The sequence below is a fragment of the Teleopsis dalmanni genome, chromosome X (genome assembly GCF_002237135.1).
Source record: "Teleopsis dalmanni isolate 2A chromosome X, ASM223713v2, whole genome shotgun sequence".
Classification (NCBI taxonomy): domain Eukaryota; kingdom Metazoa; phylum Arthropoda; class Insecta; order Diptera; family Diopsidae; genus Teleopsis; species Teleopsis dalmanni.
Genome location: NC_051848.1, coordinates 12,246,593 through 12,268,407, shown reverse-complemented (window position 1 = coordinate 12,268,407; position 21,815 = coordinate 12,246,593). Strand labels below are relative to the sequence as shown.

The following is a 21,815-nucleotide window of genomic DNA, read 5'->3' as shown; positions in this document are numbered from 1 at the left end:
AATAATTACAAAAATTTAAACGTACGAAAATCAAAACAGAAAACAAATTTCAAACTAAAAAATTCAAAACCAACGGATTTTGCGCCGAACGTGAGGTGTCCTTTGAAGTGCAAAAAAATATTTCAAATTTATTCGAAAATTAATAAAAGTAATTGTTACCACAAAACAAAAACAAAAACAAAAAAAAAATACATAAATATAAACAAAAAGGTATTTCCCAAAAGGCCAAAAGAAAAGTGTCAATGTGTCAAAGTGTCGAGGTGTTATCTTATCTTGAGGTGGTTCCCATTTTTCAAAACTCACATTTGAAACTTTAACGGAAAATATCAAAACGTGCTAATTGTGGTCAGCAGTTTTGAAACGGATACGGATATTCCTAAATCCTATATATGTGTTGTGTTTAGTGAGCGGCTACGTCACAATGATATGATCGGTGCGTGATTTTAAAAGTGAATCATCCAATTTTGTTATTAAAAGCGGATTTGTAGATTGGTATTTCATAAGAAATTCCTGAGAATTGTGAATCACATATATATTATTGTATGTACATATATGCTATATACGAGTATGTACATTGAACTTTATGTGCATAGCATACATTTTTGAAAATATTAAAAATTCCTTTTCATAGCGCTATTCACGAAATATGACTAATAAAAGTGTAAATAGAATAGCAAAAATACAATTCGAAATAATTTCAGTAAAAAAAATTCCCACAAAAGCATCCAACTTCAAAGTGTGCAATGACAAAATACACATATACTTCAGATCCTTTCAGCGATAATACGATAAATACGAGATATAGTAGTCATAGTAATAGTGAAAGATAGTGAGAGTGTCGACCTTTACAAATGCAAGAAAATGTTGAACAAAAGAAAAAGCTGGATAAAAGCAAACAGAAAATGCAAGGCAACAAGGAGAAAACGAAAAAAACGAAAACCGTCGGTAAATATAATAAGGAAGCTCCACCTACGACAGAAGAACAATCTTGCAGAAATAGAATAAGTTCCAGTAGCAGTAACAGTGCGAAATCTTCTAATAGTGATACTTCTACTGCAGATAGTGATATATCGAACAGTGAACATTCAGTACCGAAGAGCGTTGATTTAAAGTCGGGAGAAAATGCTGAGGGAAACGAACCACATTTATACTTGCCACAAACGTCAAATATTAGGTTAACAGAAGCCACAGAGTCCACAACAACCACAACAAACACAAGAACAACAACAATAGCAACAACAACAACAGTTACAACATTAACTACAACAACAGTCGCTAGTGATAACTATGATTTAGATAATAGCAGCCATTCGAATAGTGAAAGTTCAAGTTATTTGGACGGAAATTCAACCTTAGAAGTAGAAGTGCCCATAGATCCGCATGTTTGGAGCTCCAATCACATAAACAGTTGGGTTAAATGGTTAACAAAACAATTTAAAATTGAGCCCGAACCAGATATAACACGCTTTCCAACCACCGGTGAGGAATTATGCACATTAAGCCGCGCTGATTTTTGGGTCTGCGCAGGATCAAGCTATGGAGGCGCTATATTCGCAAAACACTTCGCTCTCAGTTTATATCATGCAACAGGCAGAGAAACTAGTCCAATGTTAACCGATAACGAGCCAAGTAAGTGTAGAATATAAAATAAAATACATACATCAAATAATTTTATAAAACGTTCGGTATTGAAACTTTTTTGAAGAGCATGCAACAGGTAGCAAAATTCAACTAAACAAACACGTGTTGACTAACTTTTAGTGAAAAGTGATACATATATAGTACCTTTCTCCAGTGTGAAATTTAAGCTGTAATTAAAAATATTTATATAAAGCGTTTGTATTCGATATTTTACAAATTTACTTAATAAATGCACACATTTGAAAGATTTTGAAATAAGAAATCCTGAGGCAAGTCGCCTCTCTGCTCTCCTGGATATGAATTTACCAGATAGATAGCTAAGTAGTTAGAAAGAAATCATTCTCAAATATCTTAAAAACGATTTTATTCCTACTCTACCGGTAAAATTTGGAATCAATGCATTCAAATTGGGTGTTAGGTAAATCTCTTAACCTAAAATAATGTTGAAAGCAAAGTAAAAAATTTAAAGCAATTTAAATGCGTCAATATGGATCGAGATAACTTGTAATACACAAGCTTCAGATGTTCAAATCTAACCTAATTGTTCCGGTTTTCCGAGAACATGGTGTATAAGACATGGCGTACAAGACGGGAGAAGGCACACACGCAGCAAAGGCGCCTGGAGAGCTGTTATAGTCAAATAAATTATCTACAATTCGGATTAAAAAAACGACAGATTTGCGGTAGAGTAGATCTAGGTTATATAACTAGTTAAAAGAATTTAGAGAGGTGACTTGTTTTGGGAATCCAAATTTGTGCATTTTTCAATTAAATTTGCAAATACATATTTTTCAATTTCAAATAATTAATAATACATACATAAAATAATGATATGTTTATGTTTAAATAATTTTTCTCTACATAGTGCTTGTTATAATCTATATGTATACATATGTCGAAACGGTATAATAAAATAATTTTCACTTAGAATATAACAGTTTTTATTCCCGAAAGTTCGTATCTGTAATAGGTATATTATTCTAATATTTATTGATTTATTTGGTATATTAATAGTATTATTCTTTAATACAACTTTACAAAATTTAATAGTTGCTAAGTGTAATTTGAAAGATCTTTTAAAGAATAAGATCAATAAATTAAAATTAAATAAATTTATTTTTTATTACATTATATATGTATATATATATATATATAAATTATTTCCATTATCATAGGAAGTGACCTCGAAAAACGCCTTAATCAAAGTCAACGAATTTATTTTCGATATCAATTTAAATTGAATATAAGTTAAAGGTAGAACTTGAAGGTAAAAAACTTAAATCTTGTACTATAATTAAAAATATATTGTAAAATGAAGACATAAATATAAATATTACAAATAAATATTTCAGTACATATTGGCCGTAGTAAAAAATATTTCCTAACCACTCTAAATATGCCGACGGAATGTTTAAACTTTATAGAATAATTAAAGTTTAATATTGGCCTTATACAAATAAATCCATATTCAAGACCGGACCCGAGTCAATCAAATATAATAATTTTCATTGTACTAGATTTTTGCTAGTTGGGTTGAGAATGTCATATTCGCCTGTAACATAGATTATGGGATTAATTTCAATTTAAAGAAGTATTGAAATTTATAAGCGGATTTCAATAGACGTTCGATGTTGAAGTTAGGAACAGAAATTATATTTTAAATTAATTAAAAAAAACTTCCAGTCACTACTTATAGTTCTTTATTATAATGCCAAGCATTTTCATCGTGAGGATTTGACTTCTTCCAGAACTAAGATGTTTGTTTTTTTTTTTTGGAAATCATCCAATAGTTCAATAGTTACAGTATCCATTGTTATGGTGAAAAAAAAAAATTTCTCACTAACCAAAGAAATTGAAAACGAGAAGAGCAATTCTGGGGAAAAAGTTTATTTTTAATATTTGTGTCACTCTCAGAATATTAAAGACAATATCTAATTCTGAGGAAAACATCACAAAGGAAAAATATAGCTACCGGTAAATACTTAAAAAAACAAAATAAATTATATTTAATAAAGTAATAGTAATAATAATAGTAATATTTAAATTTTTTTATTTTTGAGGAGGTGGTATGCTATATGCACCATTAGATCGGAGTAGTGCACCCAACTTATTAACATTAATTTGTAGTATATGGACTAAAACTGCTTTTTTTCGAAGACACTTATTCCCCCTCGGAACCGTTTTCGCATTTCTTCGAAGAGGCGCATTTTTATGTTGGCTTTTTAAGCTATGCTTTTGTGATTTTTGATCTGCGTCCAGGCCTCCAATTTTTCACCGCATTTCTAGATGTGTGTACATAAATTATACCTACAAAACTACGTACGATAAGACATAAATAAAAAATTCCTATAGTTATAATTTTTGATTAAATTCTATTCAACTCTTTAATACAGACTTATAAATCTTTCTTTGCTATCTGGAATCTGAAGGTATGGGGAAGTCGATCACAAAATTTTCTAGATATATTTTTGGGATTTCCTTGTTGTGCAAAAATAAGTCTTTCCTTGCTATGTGGAATCTGGATGTGTGAGGAAGTCGATCACATTATTTTCTAGATATATTTTAAGTATTTTCTTGTTGTCTACAAAATGGATGTCTGCGACATTCTATTATAGAGCTTTTCAGAAAAATTTGATATGTAAAACATAATTGTCTAAGGAGTTATAACAATCAGCTATTTAGGTGTAGTTGTAATCTAATTTTGTTATGTAGTATTTACTTATCTGAGATATAATAATATTGACTGCGGACTCCGTAAATTTGAATTATCCTACTAAGGATTTTCGTGATATTATAGATCAAATTTGTATCTTTTCTTATAGAAACAAATATCAAGGATTTGTTTAAAAGACATTTAACTAGGAAATTATGAGAGCCGTCTAGCTCATATATTTGACAATAGTTATTACTAACTCTTATGTAGTTCTTATGTGGAATATAATAAAAATTGTGCTTTTCTTCCAGGTTTAATGATGCATATCAAATTTGATTTGTATTTGATTTGATTTGATATTTTTGGCTGAATGTCGTAAGCTGCTCGTAAATGGCTACTTTCATTAACTGTACTTTCTTTACAATTGATCGGAAATAGTTTCTTTAAGTCTAGACTGTGGTCTTATACTTGTATGTGTATGCAGTGAATCGTCCTTTAAACGGACGCCACGGGTCCAGCCATTTTATCCATTTAAAATATATATCAATTTAAAAGAGCGTATATTGTATGCGTAATACAAACTAGGGACTAACAACATTGCATGGTTAAGACAGATGTCCTTTTAGTAGTGTCTGTTCAGCAAAGGTTTCAGTGTATAATTTTTTTCTTATATATTTTTAAATTGTCATTTGTTATCCTTGCAATATAAATAACCAAATCAATAAATTTAAATTATAACTTAATATTGTAAAAATATATTTTAGTAATCGATTCCCACTCTTTTAGAGAGTACTATTTATTCTCAGACACCTTTACGTATAAAATTTACGACCGTTGTTCCAATTTATATATTCCCAGAGCACATTTATTCAATCATCGAATCAACCAATTTGATTCCAAACTTTTAATCTAGCAAATCTTCCATCACATCGCCATTGTTTAACCTTTTTTGCGAAAATCCTTTTATTGTCCTTTTTCATTTATTGAAGTTTTTTCTGTAATCCAAAGCAATATTGCGGTCAGAAATCACTGCGCACTCCTTAACCTTTGGCAATGTTTCACTTTGGGAATGAACAACAGAACTCTCATTAAGATTCCAGTGTGTGGATAAGTTGAAAAGTTATGGCCAATGTCCATTGTTTCCATTTTCATTTTCTTTCTCTCTTTATTTATATTTTCATTTTTATTTTCACTCTTACTTTGATTTTTATTTTATTTATTATTTGTTGAAATGAAGTCATTAACTGATAACGCTCCGTGATGTGAAAAGTAATGGCCGTCTAAGGAATGGGCACATACGAGTACTTGCGGTGATAAGAAGAAGAATTCCATTTAAAGGATTGAATACATCAAACATCTTCCGAAAAATACTTTACTGCTTATCCTTAATTGGCGTTCATTTTTAACCTCTGTTATCAGAACATCGGATGTGCTGTGAATTATTTTCGCTGCTCGTTTAAGGAAAGGTGTTTCGTTAAATTTTTTTTGCAAAAGTCGACTTCATTTTATTCCTGTGCTATGTTGTGTCTGAGTTGTTTAATCGAGTAGTGGGTGGAGAGTTCAGCATTAGTACATGTACTTTACCTGAAGGATTTTTTCAATTCCTAAATTTTCCTTTCCATTTAAAACGAAATGAACCGTGGATCTGGAGAAATTTTATTCTTCCGAATAATTTGCCAGAGTTGAAATATATGCGTTAAGACTTTAAGTTTAATAAGAGTGGCAGCATATCCATATATATACATATCACACATATATATATCAATTAAAAAATATGAAATTCCGTTTAATCGGATGTTACGGTTTAACAGCTTATTTTATATTCTAAGCAACTGTTTCTTGGACTACTTACTTGTTGTTGGTGTTTTATGCAAAAGTTTTCACCTTAAATGATTGATATCTCAAGAACTCAGCTTCATCGACGTATAGCGCACCGAAAAAAGTTATTGAGAACATTCGCGGCACTATACTGGAATATTTAAAAAGTGATGAATAAATATGCTGTACGATACTATATCCCAAACTAAAATGCACATTCTGCGCTCGATAACTGGCTTCAGTCGTCGGGACCGAATACGCAATGACGACATTAGGCAAATCTGCGAGGTACCGGACATAATTAAATGGACTAGACGGAGGCGGAAAGAATCTGCATGTTCAAGGAATGAAAGATAATCGCCTGGGCAAGATTGCATTGGTAGAGAAACCAGCAGTTATCATCGTTTACCAGCGTTTTCAATTGGTAAATCTGGGTTCAATCTAGAATAACTATCGATTTATCAAATTTTGTTGCCTAGTCGAACATTTTTAAAGTAATCTAACGTTTTTGTAGTAGTGTAAGTAGACATATTTATATTTTCATTAAGCACATATTTCCAAACGAAAACTTCATTAATCTGTTGTTAGTCGAATTGAATTATAGTGAGCAAAATTAGCTGCATAGTGCTATATAACAGCACTTAAAAACTTATTATTAATATTGTATAAATATAATAAATTAGAATGTAAAACTTGTTCCATTTAATGGGTAATTTGTTTAATATATTTCATTTCAATATGTTTCTACTTTCAGTAGTCCCATTTGCATTGCTCTTCGATTCTAAGACAAAGTTCAAGTGAACAGTATACAGTCATAAAACCCAGAATATTAAAAAATAGTTGTTGGACTGTCTTGAAAGTACAAATTTAGTTTAATATTAAATTAATTATTTAACCATGGCTTTCTTAATTAACTATATATAACGTGTTTTCAGATTGAAATGTTATCTACTTAGAAAGTAAAAAAAGTATAATATTATGTACATAAAAGTCAGACATATAGATGATGTGTCTTGTAAAAAATTCCATTCCAATCCATAGCTCTATTTTAATGAGTTATTGAAGAGTTCAAAATTAATAACATATCGACTATTGATAGCTGAACACGATTTTTGAAAAATAACTTTTAATATTTTGAAAATTTTCTTAGAAATAAACACCAACATCAATCTAGTGTCTTACACTATCTAATCGAAATAAATATTCCACTCATACCCAGTTAGGAACCGAATGAGTCTTAAATTGCTATCTGATTCGTCTTTTATTTTTAATATTCAATGACTGGCCACATTTCATATTTATATTTCATAAATTAAGTTATGTGAATAAACAATCTCTAACCGATATTGCTTGAGTATACTGGTATTCATATACCATTTTGAGTAGTAATTACGATTATTGGTTTATAATACAAAATCTGATATGTTGACTCCTGAAAATGTGAGAATTTAACAGTTTTGGAACATCTTTAATATCCGTGAAGAAATCTTCATAATCCTTTTTGGAGCTCCTAATGTTTAGCATTTTCACAGACACTATAAGGAATAATACTATTCACTTTATCTTCGTTTTATTTAGAAAGGTTTTTTAAATGTGTAATGTGTGGAGCTGACTTTATTACATTTTAAGACCACCTACTTTCATCCAAACAGTGTTAATCCTTTTACTTGATTTACTTAATTGTCACAATGACAGTGTTGATAAGCTCCAAAATTTCTACTAGAAACTTTCCAGCTTTCAGTATTGTATATCATATTTATTGCCACATATTTTGACTCAGTTTGAAAAATACTCTCATATATAATATTCCCAAGAGTTTAAGTAAAACTGTGTCTGAATAAGAGCTGTAGTCTCAAAAATTATTTACGAATTATCAAATTTAATAAATAATTTGAATAGATGATATTTTGCCGGTATTGTCAATATTTGGCAATACTCGAAACAGCTCAATATTTTTCAATACTCGAATCATAGATTCAATTATTTAAAAAATAATAAAAAGTTGTTTCAATTCACTACTGTTCAAAACCTTTCTATTTCTTAAATATCTTTTCTAAATGTATATATACTTGCTTTGCCATAGTTTTGTCAAATCTCTTAAGCCCCAATCTTAACTAAGTTCACCTATTTTCACTTGAGAGAATATCGTTTCTGTCTAAAAAAGTATACAACGAGGTATTGACTTAGTATTACTGGACTTATTGCTGACTTGGAAAACACTGGAGTAAGTGCACTTGATTCCGAAGCAAATAAAAAGAGTCCTTGATTCCGAAAGTCCTTGGCAAAAAGAGTTCTTATGGACTTATTGTCCGCTGTAAAAGAACTGTTCACATTGTTTCTCCTTACTTATGTAATAATTCTCAATATTAACTATTTATTTATTTTTTTTTTATTATCTATAAAATAAAGGGTCTCTAAACATAAATCATTAAATGTTTCTATTACTTTTTTATAGATTTTATTATTTCGAGCAACAAAATGATATGTGCAATAATTATGTATTGTAATATTACTACATTACTACTATATTGTACAATATTATTGGAACCCTTTTTTTATTTAGCAATCTGTAAACTACTAAGTATTCTTATGATATTAATTAATTAAATAATTATTTGGTAATTAAATGCCAAAATGGCATATTGAGTTCGTTTTATAACAACTAAAATGCTTATTATAATCCTGTCAATGGCTTGCAAAGTTCAAATTGCTACCCAGAGTCATTTCTCAACTTCCCATTTACTTCGGTACTAAAGCTCTGGAGTTCAGGAGTTTCAGAAGTTCATTATGAAAATTCGAAGCAATTGTTTATTATTGCATCGCATTACCTAAGGCAATACACTTGATGTCGCGTTTCAAGTGATGAACCTAATAAATGATGTAAATATGATAATTTCTCACAGGATGTGGTATCTAATAATAAAATCAAAATAATCCTTTTCAAACATTGAAACGTTTAAATTCCATAGCAAGTCATTCTACGCCTAATGCTATTCAGAAAAAGAAAAGCTCTGCCACACAGCGGGGCTTATTCGTTTGTCGTTCTTCCGGTTTCGTTTCGTCGTTTTGTCATAGTTGTAAGGGCACAACCCAATGGCACAATCCGACGACAGTAAAGCAACGAACAGCAAGAACGGAAGCAGAACAGGAATTTATTTATTCGTTGCATCCTTCCTGTTCTTACGTTTGCCATTTACCCGTAGCTAAAATGTACTTGATGGAAAAGTTAATAATAATGCCCTCTTACTGCTATAAGTATTAGCCTTGGTAAAAAATGTTGTAATCACTTCCCATAAACGCAATACCCTACTTTCAGTATTCTGAAACTTTGTTATTCTCTCATTTTCAGTTTGGACCGGTTAGTACAGAATCAATTCGAAAATTTCTTCTCATGATATTTTTATTTATTTTTTTACAGGACCTGTTCAGTTTTAATAAAAGTATATACAATAGTATAGAGTGACTGTTATTGCATAAGAGAATTTTATTTAATCTTATGTTTTAATATTTCAATATCAAATATTTACCAAGTCCCGGTGGTCTGATTCTTCTTCTGGTCTCGGTCAAATTGAGTTTTTACCTGCAAATTTTCCTTCTACATACATGCAACGTCTCTATTTCTACCGAGCGTTATGATACCTTTAGTAAAGTAATCTACGGAGCGATATCAATTGGGCGATTGACGTTTCAAAAGGTAAGTTATTGACACAATAGATCTTATAGAACTTTCCATGTGGAAATTTAGTGTACATGCCCTGTACAACTAACACGTTTAAGCTACATAAATAAAGAGTTTTCGTGTTGGATTGTAAAGTCCAACATTACATCTGATTCTTCAATCAAATCATGTAAAAATGGCATACACTTATGCTAACTTAACTGGAATAGAAGAACTTAAGTATTAAGAGCTCCATAAGAAGCTCCATTCAATTAGTTTTTTTTTATATAAACATAAGCGTATCAATTAAATAATTATTATTTGATTACCCTGGAGAATCTATTTTCAAACGAGAAATAAAAAAGTATCATACTTCTAATTACCACCAAATCTACGCAACAGAACCTCTTATCAGTTATTTCCTTTATCCTGAAAAAGGTGTATTATTATCAACATACAATGATACGGTGTGTACGAATGCACTACTCTTGATAGACAAAGGCTTTACCACTTATATGGTTTTGTTGTGCTCCGATATAAACTATGAACCCACATGTTACCGATTTATACAATTTTTAAAAAACCTAAACATACTATATAATGTTATATATAATGTATTATATAATGTTAAAAAGCAAGATTATGTACAATAGATCTATTTTGATCGCACTGTAGTATATTGATCTCTAATAATGTTTACTTACTGCTAATATAAAAGCTGAACTATGAAATATTGCACTCAAAAGGTAGAAATGGCATTAACACGGCCGTAAGCTACAAAAACCAAAACCATACATAGGGATTTTGATGGGCGATGTAAAGAAGACATTAACCTGGCGCTAAATTGAAAACCTAGAAAACCAGAATTGCTGTCGAACTTGTATCTTCATTGAATATGTACTGTATTTGCAATATTAATATGACATTGTCTTCAATTCAGTTCCAACAGAACAAGTAAAGGCCTTACCATCCATTAAGATTTAAGCGAAAAAAGATAACAATAAGGATAACAATAAGAAGACGACTAAACTTCCATGTCAAATCATTCATATTTAAAAGAATTTTTTATATTCTCGTATTAAGTTATCCTTAGAACTTTTACTTATTTATATAATATACTTTTAAACATAAATATTATTAACTTTAATTAATACCTTAGTAATAGTTTTTCTACCAGTAAGAAATTTTGATTTGTACATATCTGAAATTTATAATAAAATATAGATATATACACCTTTTTAATTAATTTATAATTAATCTAATTAATTAAATACTACGTCAATCCTTTAACACAATATAATATAACATTTAAAATTATAGTTATTAAATAATATCCAATACTGTATATTTATGTTAATTAAAAAGCTCGTCCAAAACTATATATTCTATCTATCCAAAACTGGTTTTTATCCATTCAAGGCGTAACATCAGGAAAGATATCACGCCTTAACAGCAGCAGAAGTAAGCTCGCAACCTTTAATCATGGAATAATTATCTTAAACAGGTTATAGGGTATATATAGAGGTGGGGAAAGTGAACAGAAAATTAAAATAAAAGCCACATAGTTAATTGATTTGTTTTTTATTCCATACCGGATTACATGATTTAGATTACAGTTAATAAATTCCGTTTAGGTGGTGGGGGGAAAGTGAACGCACGTGCTCAGAAATCAAAGCTGAATAGCTGCTGATTGGCCTATGCGCTTTGTCGTGCCGTTTCAGTGTTGGCACGGTTTTGTTTGCTCGGGTGTTAAAATGCAATACCGTTTACCACCAACTGGGCAGGTGAAAGATGGATGGAATAGTGATAAAGGACCGAGAGTTTGCAACAAATGCGGAATGGGGGAGGAAGTCAAAGGCTACAACACAAACTGCCAGCAAAATTATTTCAAACAAAGTTGCAAAACTTTTAGTTTTAAAAGAAAGTTCCAACGAAGCGGTTCGCTTTAGAATTTTTCCCACGGAAGATGTAGTAAAAGGCATTCGAAACGTGTTCCAAAAAATATATAACACAATTGTTTTGAAATATAAACTAAGATAAAATAAAATAAAAAATATTTTAAAATAGTTCTGTTTAATAATGAGTGTAAGCGTTGATGTAGGCGTAATGTGGCGCCTATCAGAAGATTTGAGCCGTCGTTTTGGTGTGCGAATGCATCAATCATCGGCACATCCTCATTATCATGGACATCCGCACTATGCACCTACGGCCGCTCCAGCTCGTTCATTAATTTATAACGGTAAACAATAATGTTCCAACGAAAAAATCAAAAAAAAATATATTATTAAATTATAATAATATAAGATATATATAAAAAAAAGATTTGTGGCATATCTGGTCCAAAAATGGAGATGTTATAATGAAGGATAAATTATATTGAAACCATTGAATATCTATGGTTTCGATGAATCAGTCAGTTAAAATGAGGATTAGTGAATAATAGGCAGTAAATGTTTGTGATATGAGAACTCCCCAAATATATGGGGGTGTATGGTATGTATTGATCGTTCAGTAGTTGTCGGCTTGATCGACTGTACATATTTTTTCCTTCAAACTAAATGGATTAATAATAAAATATTTAAAAGTATTTGAACTACAGTGTCAAGTTGTATATAGACATTATTATTCCAAACGTGTACATAAGAACCTCTATTTGAATATCCACATGACCATTTCAACCTTATAAAATATTTAAAGTAGAAATAGCTCTATAAAACTTAAATTCTATTCAACTTATAGTGTTTAAGAATCTTTTTTAATGTATGTATCTTTTAAGCAATAATAGTTCAAGTTTATAGATTATTGTGTAGATTATATAAGAAGATTATTGTAGGATTTGTTTGGATAGGATTCATTATAATATATTGTTTTTATATCCTGCATCAAATTTTAAAACTCATAATTTTAAATTTCTTTCCAGTAATTTCATTTTTTAAGATTTAATTTCCGCGGTTCAATTCAATTTGAAATTCCGATAAATTAATTAAAATTGAGTAAAATGTTAACATTCTGAAAATTCTGCATTATTCAAATTTTTTCATTGATTAATTTTTACTGACTAACAATTAGTTAAATAAAATATTGTTTAACTTTTCAAAACGAAAGCCTTATGATATCTTCAGATATCGTGAAGACCGATTTCTAATGACTTCAGATAACTTAAATAACCTATTCCTAAAGATCAGAAAAAGATTATTAAATATAAATCAATATCGAACTACATTAATACCTAGTTTTCAATTGTTCTTTTTTTTAAACTAATGTCGTGAATTCGCCCAAAACCCGGTACTGTGGCAAGAAGAATCTTTTTGTACCAAATTCTCTTTTTATTACACAAAACCCTCTACAGCTTTATGAACAAAATTCAGAAAATCTGGAGAAGAGCTCTAGATTCTTCTGTGCGTTGTTAAGGCCGGACAATAACAAAAAATATGCATAGTTATTTCCACATCTTCGAGGCATAATCGCTATTTTGAATTAGGATATAATTGAACTTTATGTGGGTGAACATTTGAGACCAGACCATAATGACTCGTACCTAGTTTCCTAACATGCCGTTCTCCATATTTTCAGCATGTTCACTGATACTTGTAGATTCTATAAAAAATAAACAAAAACATCCGCCTATCTACTATTCAAATAGGTTTTGAAGTGACAACAAAATTTGTTCCAAAATTATTGAATTTAAAAAAAAAAAAACACTATGACATATTTATCGCTAAATAATTTTGGAATAACGCTGTTAGTGATACTATTCTATTCTATTCTAGAATAGAATACAATAGTATAGTGTATTATGAAATCTTTGCCGACTAGTCGTTCGATGAGGCTCTCAAAGCTTAAGCTAGGCAGAGCAAATATTTTGCCTCTTTTCAAAGCTCTTTTCATTAAATGTAATTAGTGCTTAATTTAATCTACGGCTTATAACTCTTCATTGTTCTAATTAATTTTTTTACATATGTAAAATAAAATACATAATCTGGAATATAAAAAAAAGGGAATATAATATTTTTCAAAATAATTGACATGACACGTTCTGAGTGTTCTCAGGTAACAATATTTATATAAAGTTAAGGTTTGCTGGAGGTTCTCACTGTAATAGGTCTCTTCTGGTCAAAATAAAATATCCAGCAAATAACATTTCATCTCAAAGTCACTACGTCAACTTGGCATAAGTTTTGCTGGAACCTTCCCATTCCTATCCATTATCAAGTCATCGTCATTATCAACAGAAACTATCACTTTTACTTCCTCTAAAATTCAGTAGCACCGTTATTATTATTATGTGTAATTCTAATATTGAGAGTCAATGTTCAAAAACCAAGACTTATTTTTTTGCCTATAGACCACCGGCCACAAAGTTCAGCACCTTGATAATTAAGTTGTTAATATAATTTAAAAAAATCATCATTCTTGATGTTTAATTGAGAAACCGCATGTTCAATGTACTGATTTCTAGAAGCGTAATGAAGTTTTACTCACAAAAATAAGGACGAAATCCAATCAGTAGTTTATTTGACAAGACATTAAAGAAGTTGGTTTTTAATGGAAAAGATATAATGGCTATGAGAATAATGTCTGAAAATAGGTGACCATTAATTGAGAAACCACTTCATTCTACGAATGTGATTTAAGTAATGAAGTTGGGATAGTGCCTCTTTGATACCAGTTTAACACACACTTCATTGCTCGGAAATCTATTTAGAATATGTTGAATCGACTACCACAGTTGACTACCGGGTTCTGGTATTGAAACTTAAAGGGTGGGTGATAATTAATGAAGCTTTGCCAATTCATGAACTGTTTCTGTTAGCCGCAACTAAACTTTCTTATGAAAAACAATATAACTTTATTTGAAGCAACAATATCAATTAAAGTAACAAAAAAATATTTAAGAGAGCCACTGTATGCCTGCACAAATCTTCAAAGAGAAAAATAAGGACAAAAAACTACAGCATATTGAATTTGGTCCGAAGATTTCGACACTTGGGAGGTCGCGTTATATACTTTAACGGATTACCAAAAAGACAGTAGAGTTCAGCATTGTAAATACAAACCCTTGTAACTGGTGATGAAACATCGAAACACGAGGCGAAAACAAAACGTTACAAGGCATCTTATCAATATAGACTGGAGTGATATAGTAGAAAAGTAGCATACTGAATTTTTTATTTCATGAGCAGTTCTATATTTTAAACTTCAGGTAAGATCTTTGACTAAGAGAAAGCACTTCAAAACAAAATTTTAAGGTTACAGTACTTTATTCTATAACGAAGTGAGTAAGGACAGTTGTGTGACTCTAAATCCGTAGAACTTTAAGTTGATAAAACTGGCAATGTGATGTCACATTACATTTTGACAAATATTATCTTTGAGTTGTATACTATAGTATTTGGATTAGAAATCAATATTAATTTCCGTATATAATTATAGCGAACAATCGTTATATTTCCATATTTCTTCTGAATGGAAGAAAAACGAGTATCGTTTATATATTAAATATCTATATATAAATATTTAATATAATATTAAAATATAACTTAATGCCGTTAGTAAGAACGATTTTGACAGAATAAAGTTTATAGAATATCTGAGGTAGTTTTTAAGACTATATTCAATTGACTGGTTGATCATACATGCTTTAGTAAATCATAATGTCCGGGATGCCCAATACAGGTTGTTACGTTATGTATATAACGTTATGTATATTGTTTCGATTGATTAGCGAGTGTGAGTGCACTAAATAATTGATTGTAATATTGGTATATCATTTGGCGAATCAGTACCAGATCAGAAAGTATCATGAAGACTACTAACTTACTTATTTGGTCATAAAACCCGATACCGAGGTTCGGCCTGACGCAGCATGTCTCCCGAGGTGCCTCTGCTGCGTCCACACCTTCTCCAGTTTCGTACATCAAGTCCAGTTACTGCTTGATCACTCCACTGGAAACACGATCTACTTCTACGTCTTCTACCGCGAACTACTGCTTCAAACATATTCGCTGGAACATTTTCATCCATTCTCACGACATGACCAAGCCAACGAAGCTGCTGGATGTTAATTCGCTGAAATATATCAATGTCGTGACAAAGCTCGTACAGCTCGTGGTTCATTCGTATGCGGTAGTCTTCGCCAACTCGTAGAGGACTACGCTTAATAAAAAAATGAATTAATTTAAAAAAATGTGCTTTATTTTATTATTAACAAAACAATTTATTGACTTGCACTTGTGTAGTAAGAATAAATATATATTTCGTGTTTTTTTTTTATTTTCTTATTTAATTGGTTCTAGTTTAATAAAAGAGCTATTGACTTGATATATATAAATGAAATTTTATGGCAAAGCCAAATTTTCTTTCTATATGGAAACATTTCTTTCAAATTATTGTTTGTCCAGGGAAGATTAATTTAAAATTTATGTTTCATTTGTGTTGTGTTTACACTGTCACATTTAACTCGAAAAATGTGCAGCAATTAGAACAATTTTTATACAAAATCTATTAACACCGAGTTTAATTTCTGGTACTTGCAATCTCAAAATATTATTTACAAATAATTAAATACAAGAATTATTTCCAAGGTGGGTTTTTGGCAATACTCGAAACAGCGGTATGGTCAGCCAAAAATTCAATTAATTAAAATAATATAATATGAATTTTTGTTCTTGTAGTTCACAAGTGTTCGAAAAAACCTTTTTTTTAAAAAATGCCCTAATGCTGTTCGATAATTGTTTAAAATACTTTAATTTTTTAAATTAGCTCAAATTATTTGGAATACTCGTCCATATTTTAAGTAAATATTGAAAATAAAAATAATTCTATATTAGTAGTGAAAGCCCTACCCTGAAAGCCTTTTCGAGTTCTTCAAAATTATTATATATTTATGCTTTTTACTATAAGTTACTTGAAATTTGAAGGAGGGGATTACAAGGATGAAATAATGTGTGATATACTTTTTTACTGGTTGGGGTGAAGATCTTCAAAACTATTTGAAATCAACAAATCCACCATAATTAAATGAAATTAAAAAAACTTTGCGGTCATCAACATTTGAATAAAAAAAAATACATACATATTTATTTATAATTTGATACTAATGGATATTTACAGAAAATTAATTATTCACCACTGAAAAGATACAAATCAAAAGATAAACCACACAAATTTTTCGCTGCGATTCCATTTTTGTATTGCCAATTATTAATTTATTTTTAAAATTTTATTTTATTCCTTTTATCTTTTATTTTTCATTTCAATAAAATACTTTTATTTATATGTATATGTATATATATAAATGTGTGTACATGTGTTTCAGATCCATATCAGCTTTTAAACGCTGCCTCGCATCGATTGGTCGCACAGGGTTCAGGGCAGATACAATTGTGGCAATTTTTGCTGGAACTTCTTGCTGATTCGTCGAATGCATCGTGCATTGCTTGGGAAGGCACCAATGGCGAATTCAAGCTTATCGACCCCGACGAAGTCGCAAAGCGGTGGGGTGAACGCAAGGCCAAACCCAATATGAATTACGATAAACTTAGCAGAGCTTTAAGGTAAAAAAAAACCAAAAACAAAAACAAAGCATGTACAATATTTGAAAGCAATATGTGCGAAGTTCAATCAATAATGGAGTGAACGAAAAAAAAACACAACCAAAGCAAAATTTTAACACGAAAATTGATTTAAAATAAAAAATTCAAATTAAAAAATTCACGTAAATAAATATTTGAAATGTGTAAAAAATATATTTTGTTTAAAAAATTTGTGTATAATTGGAATACGAAAAATGCTTTCCGCACACCATTTGGGTAATGCCGGTAAACGGGTAACGGCTAACGGGTAAACAGGTAATAATATTACGTTTACATTGTGAGATTAAGAGAACGCGATTAAGTTAATCTCCATTTTTAATCTCCACCGTTTACATTATTCATTGAAGATAATTGTTGACGCTTATCTTCGTATATTCTGTTTCGTGAAAAATTTCTGTAAATAAAATGTATAATATAAATTTAAAATAAATTGTTTTATAACAATAATTTAACAAATTTTAGTTATAATTGTGTACAAAACTATTATTAAACAAATTTAAAATTTAAATTTATAATTTATTCACTTTGACATTTTCAAAGTTTGTTTTGCATAAATTTTGCCATTTTTTTCCCAATTTCTCTGGGATCGTAAAAAAATCTATGATATTCAGCCATATGCAAATTGCACAAAAAAATTATCACCATTTCTGAAGAGATTAAGAATTGATCTCGACCAAAAAGAGCCTAACTTTTGTATGGAAAATCTGCGATTAAACAACGAGATTAGTACTTTGTTCTCGATTATTGCTTTAATCTACTTTTAATCTCACAATGTAAACGCCGTAAACGCAGTTCAGCATAAATATTTAATATTTTTTAAAAAATTTGTAGAGTTTCGGATCTAAACAACTCGGATCTATATTTATTTGTTATAAAATTTCATCATTATATTTTTGTAAAAATAATGTACATAACTAACACATCCAGCTTTTAAGATCAATTTTACTCCCAGAAGAGAATGTTTTGCAAAAATAATGTTATCCTGACATTAAAAAAAAATGAGACTTAATGTTGAATGCAGCTAAGTTTCTGAGCCTACCTGCTGGGTCATTATAATGAAACTTGACAGGTTTTCTCTCTATAGATTCCGGTCTCTTATTTTCAGTTTCTTACTTCAACCACAGCAACTACAGACAAGACAAAGAAAAATACAAAGCAAGCCTAGTTACACACAACATCATCATTCATCATTCCTTGTTATCATTTATAACTTTGCCACAATCAGTAGACTCAGCAGACTATTTTTTTTAAACCGGATTGCTTCCATATTGTTTCATAATTTGTGATCCACTTTTCATCACTTGTATCCAAATGTATCAAAAATAGTTCGTGTTTGCTCCATTTCACCAGCGAATCCCTTAGTTCATGAACCATCTAACATGGTCCATAATCCATAATGTCGTCGACAATTTTGGTAAGAAGTCAATCAAAGCTAGAGAAGTCTTTCACATATCAATTCTTAAAATGAAAACAAATTGAAAAACAAAAATATTAAAAAATTGTTATGCATCCAAAAATTACCTCATTTTATTCCCAAATGTCTATCACATGTAGGTCATTGAGGTTTCTTTAAATAAGTTATATTCTGTGGAAAAGCTTCAAGCCATTTTTTTACAAGTCTTAACAGTTATCACTTCATTCGAATTTACTACCTCAGATAAGTGGGTTTTAGAGCAACAATCCAATTAAATGTTCGTAATCAAAAAATATAGACCCTCCATCACCGCACGATAGTCCGAGTATATTTCTACATAAGTTAAAGTAAATTGAAAAGTTTTTTTGTAAAAACACAACACATTCTACTTTTTCTTCCAAATCGTTTTGTTGAAACTTCAAAAATTAGCTTTTGCTTCTTTGAGCGATATTTTAATCGAGCCCTATTTCTTTCATCGGAGAATACTTTTAAGTTCTATGAACAAACAATAGTCACTGAGAGTTATATCTGGAAAATAGACTGAGTGAGGAAAAATCGTAATTCACATAATTTGATCATCTTTATTATCATTTGTGATATGACATTATATTATATAGAAAAAACTTCTTGTTAATTTGGGAGTCTTTTTCAAATTCATCGTTCACTAATTGCATTATATTACATTTTCTATTGATGGTTTTTCCAAATTCAATGCATTCTGTGAATATTTTCTCCTTCTCCGGTGCCTTTTATCACTCTGTTTACACAGTTTTGTGGGGCACAGTGATGTATAATTCAAATTAAACCACCAAAACTCGATTTTCTAAACTAGTGGATGTATTAAAATGAAATGTCCTTTAAACTCAGAAAATCCCAACTTTTCATCATTTAATTTTAGTTTTGTTAGTTACGATGAAACCATAATTTATCTATAGTTACATATCGCATTCTTATTTCAGTTAGACATGCCTTAGATGTGCTTGGAATCATAAGTAATCAATTGTGAACATATCAACACCCACCCACATAACTACTTCACTAACAATTATAGCATAGCCAAATATTCATGTAAAGAAAAGCCCTCACATTCTCAAAAGGATGCGGTTCGTTCACTAGATGTTTGAAACTCCTACCTTGTACGGTAGTTTTTCGGATTAAGTGTACGAACAGTACCTTATTTTATTCCTGGTATCATAACGAGCGATTACTTGTATTTGACTGAACTTTGTTGCACAAGGCTGTCACTACCAGCTAGCCCTCACGTTATTTTGATATACGTTTATTTTGGAATCGAGGTAGCCGATTTCTTGATACTTGAATCATGATCATCCAAACCATATTTAACGATTGTTTTGTTATTGCGATTTTAAGCATATATTTTTATGTTATCAAGTTATTATATATACAAATATACAACTAAACTAATTTGACTTGCAATTTTTTTTTTCCAAATTTTTTAAATTATTTAATAAAAGTAGCTTTTTTTATGTATTTTTTTTCTTGCAGATATTATTATGATAAGAATATAATGACTAAGGTTCACGGGAAAAGATATGCCTACAAATTCGATTTTAATAGTCTAATGGCAGCATGTCAGGCTCAAGCACATGACACAACTGCTACAATGTTGAGTTCCTACAAACATCATCATCATAACCATCCCATAAATCCCACATATTCAACACATCAGCATCTTCATTCTCCATCATCAACGACATCGTCCAGTTTTGGCATTCCGTCGCCATCTTCTTCCAGTATGAGCAGCGTTATGCACTCAATGTGTCCAACAAATACAAATTTTCTAATACAGCCAACGACAAGTATAGCGCCCCCATCTGCATCTGCAACCGCACCTCCACCACCGCCCATGCCACCAATGCCAACAACAACAACAACTACAAACACCAATAAAACAACAACCACTACGAATAACACAAGCTCGTCCTCAACTATGCTCGCACGTACATACTGGCCGTATTCGCCACCACAAGCGTTTGAACCTCGCCCATCTCCCAATTCATACAATTAACTAAGATGATTATTTTTGCAATTAATTTACAATTATAGAAAAATTATTCATTATTTACTATCATAAATTTTCCAAAACCTACAACCACAACGGAAAAAGGTTACATACATGCCACGACCTTTCCACAGAGTACAAGTTTTATGCATCTTTCACCAGACACAGACACTGTAAGGAAGGTCACACTATAATCTCGCAAATCCTCCATTTAGCAACCTTATAAAATAGCACAACAGTTCACAAAGATGTCCTTGCAAGTAATGGGAAAAATTACATTGCTGACCTTCCTACGAATATATTTGCTTCGTTTTCTCTACGTGCGAGTCCACGTAATTTTGGTTCACGGCGTGAGAATGGATGATATGTTATCGGAAGGAGTGGGAAATTTACTATTTGCATTGAACTCTTATTAGATTTGATTTGTTAATTATAATATATAAATATAGTTTCTTTACACATATCAGATATTATTAAATACAGCTCATCAATAAAGAGCAAGGGGAAGTGCACAAAAAAAAAACATTCCATTTGGAGCTGCAAACCATAGAACGGAGGAGTTTATTAACTTTTTCAATGCCATTCATAATTAAGAAAAACAGTTTGGAATATGATGATATTTAGAAACCTTAAATCCACGAAGATTTTAACACTGTAGGAAACTAAAATACTACAGGTTATTTTTAAAAGATTTCAATAACAAATGTCATTTAAAATTGGGTGCACTCCGGCGATTGTCTTCCACAATGAGGATATTCAGTAACGTTAAAAAATTAGACTTTTTATTGTATTTTTATTTTTAATCTTTGATCTGAAAAAAAAAATTGTACAAAAATAAACACAATAATATTTAATAATATATTTTAAAAATTTGTTGTTTATATTTACCAATCCGGTTACGGCTCATTCCGAAAGTACGGCTCATCTAATGGTACTAGTAACCTGGAAATATTTTCATTACAAATAAATTGAGTCTACGATTCCGTCTCAATAATACTAGACCAACTTGCTTC

General features: G+C 30.4%; 1 protein-coding gene across 1 annotated transcript; it reads left to right on the top strand.

Moving 5' to 3' along the window:
- The first annotated feature begins 645 nt into the window (after positions 1-645).
- Positions 646-21,631, top strand: LOC119662690 (DNA-binding protein D-ETS-6-like). Its single transcript, XM_038072381.1, has 3 exons — positions 646-1,629; positions 17,089-17,326; positions 20,286-21,631. Exons 1-3 carry the CDS (start codon positions 852-854, stop codon positions 20,806-20,808), a joined length of 1,539 nt encoding a protein of 512 aa, XP_037928309.1. The 5' UTR covers positions 646-851; the 3' UTR covers positions 20,809-21,631.
- Positions 21,632-21,815: the final 184 nt, after the last annotated feature.

Excerpts from the sequence above, each read along its gene's own strand:
- LOC119662690 (XM_038072381.1), top strand. The coding sequence starts at position 852 with ATGCAAGAAAATGTTGAACAAAAGAAAAAGCTGGATAAAAGCAAACAG. Across the intron at positions 1,630-17,088 it reads GTTAACCGATAACGAGCCAA|ATCCATATCAGCTTTTAAAC; the intron begins GTAAGTGTAGAA and ends CATGTGTTTCAG. Across the intron at positions 17,327-20,285 it reads AAACTTAGCAGAGCTTTAAG|ATATTATTATGATAAGAATA; the intron begins GTAAAAAAAAAC and ends TTTTTCTTGCAG.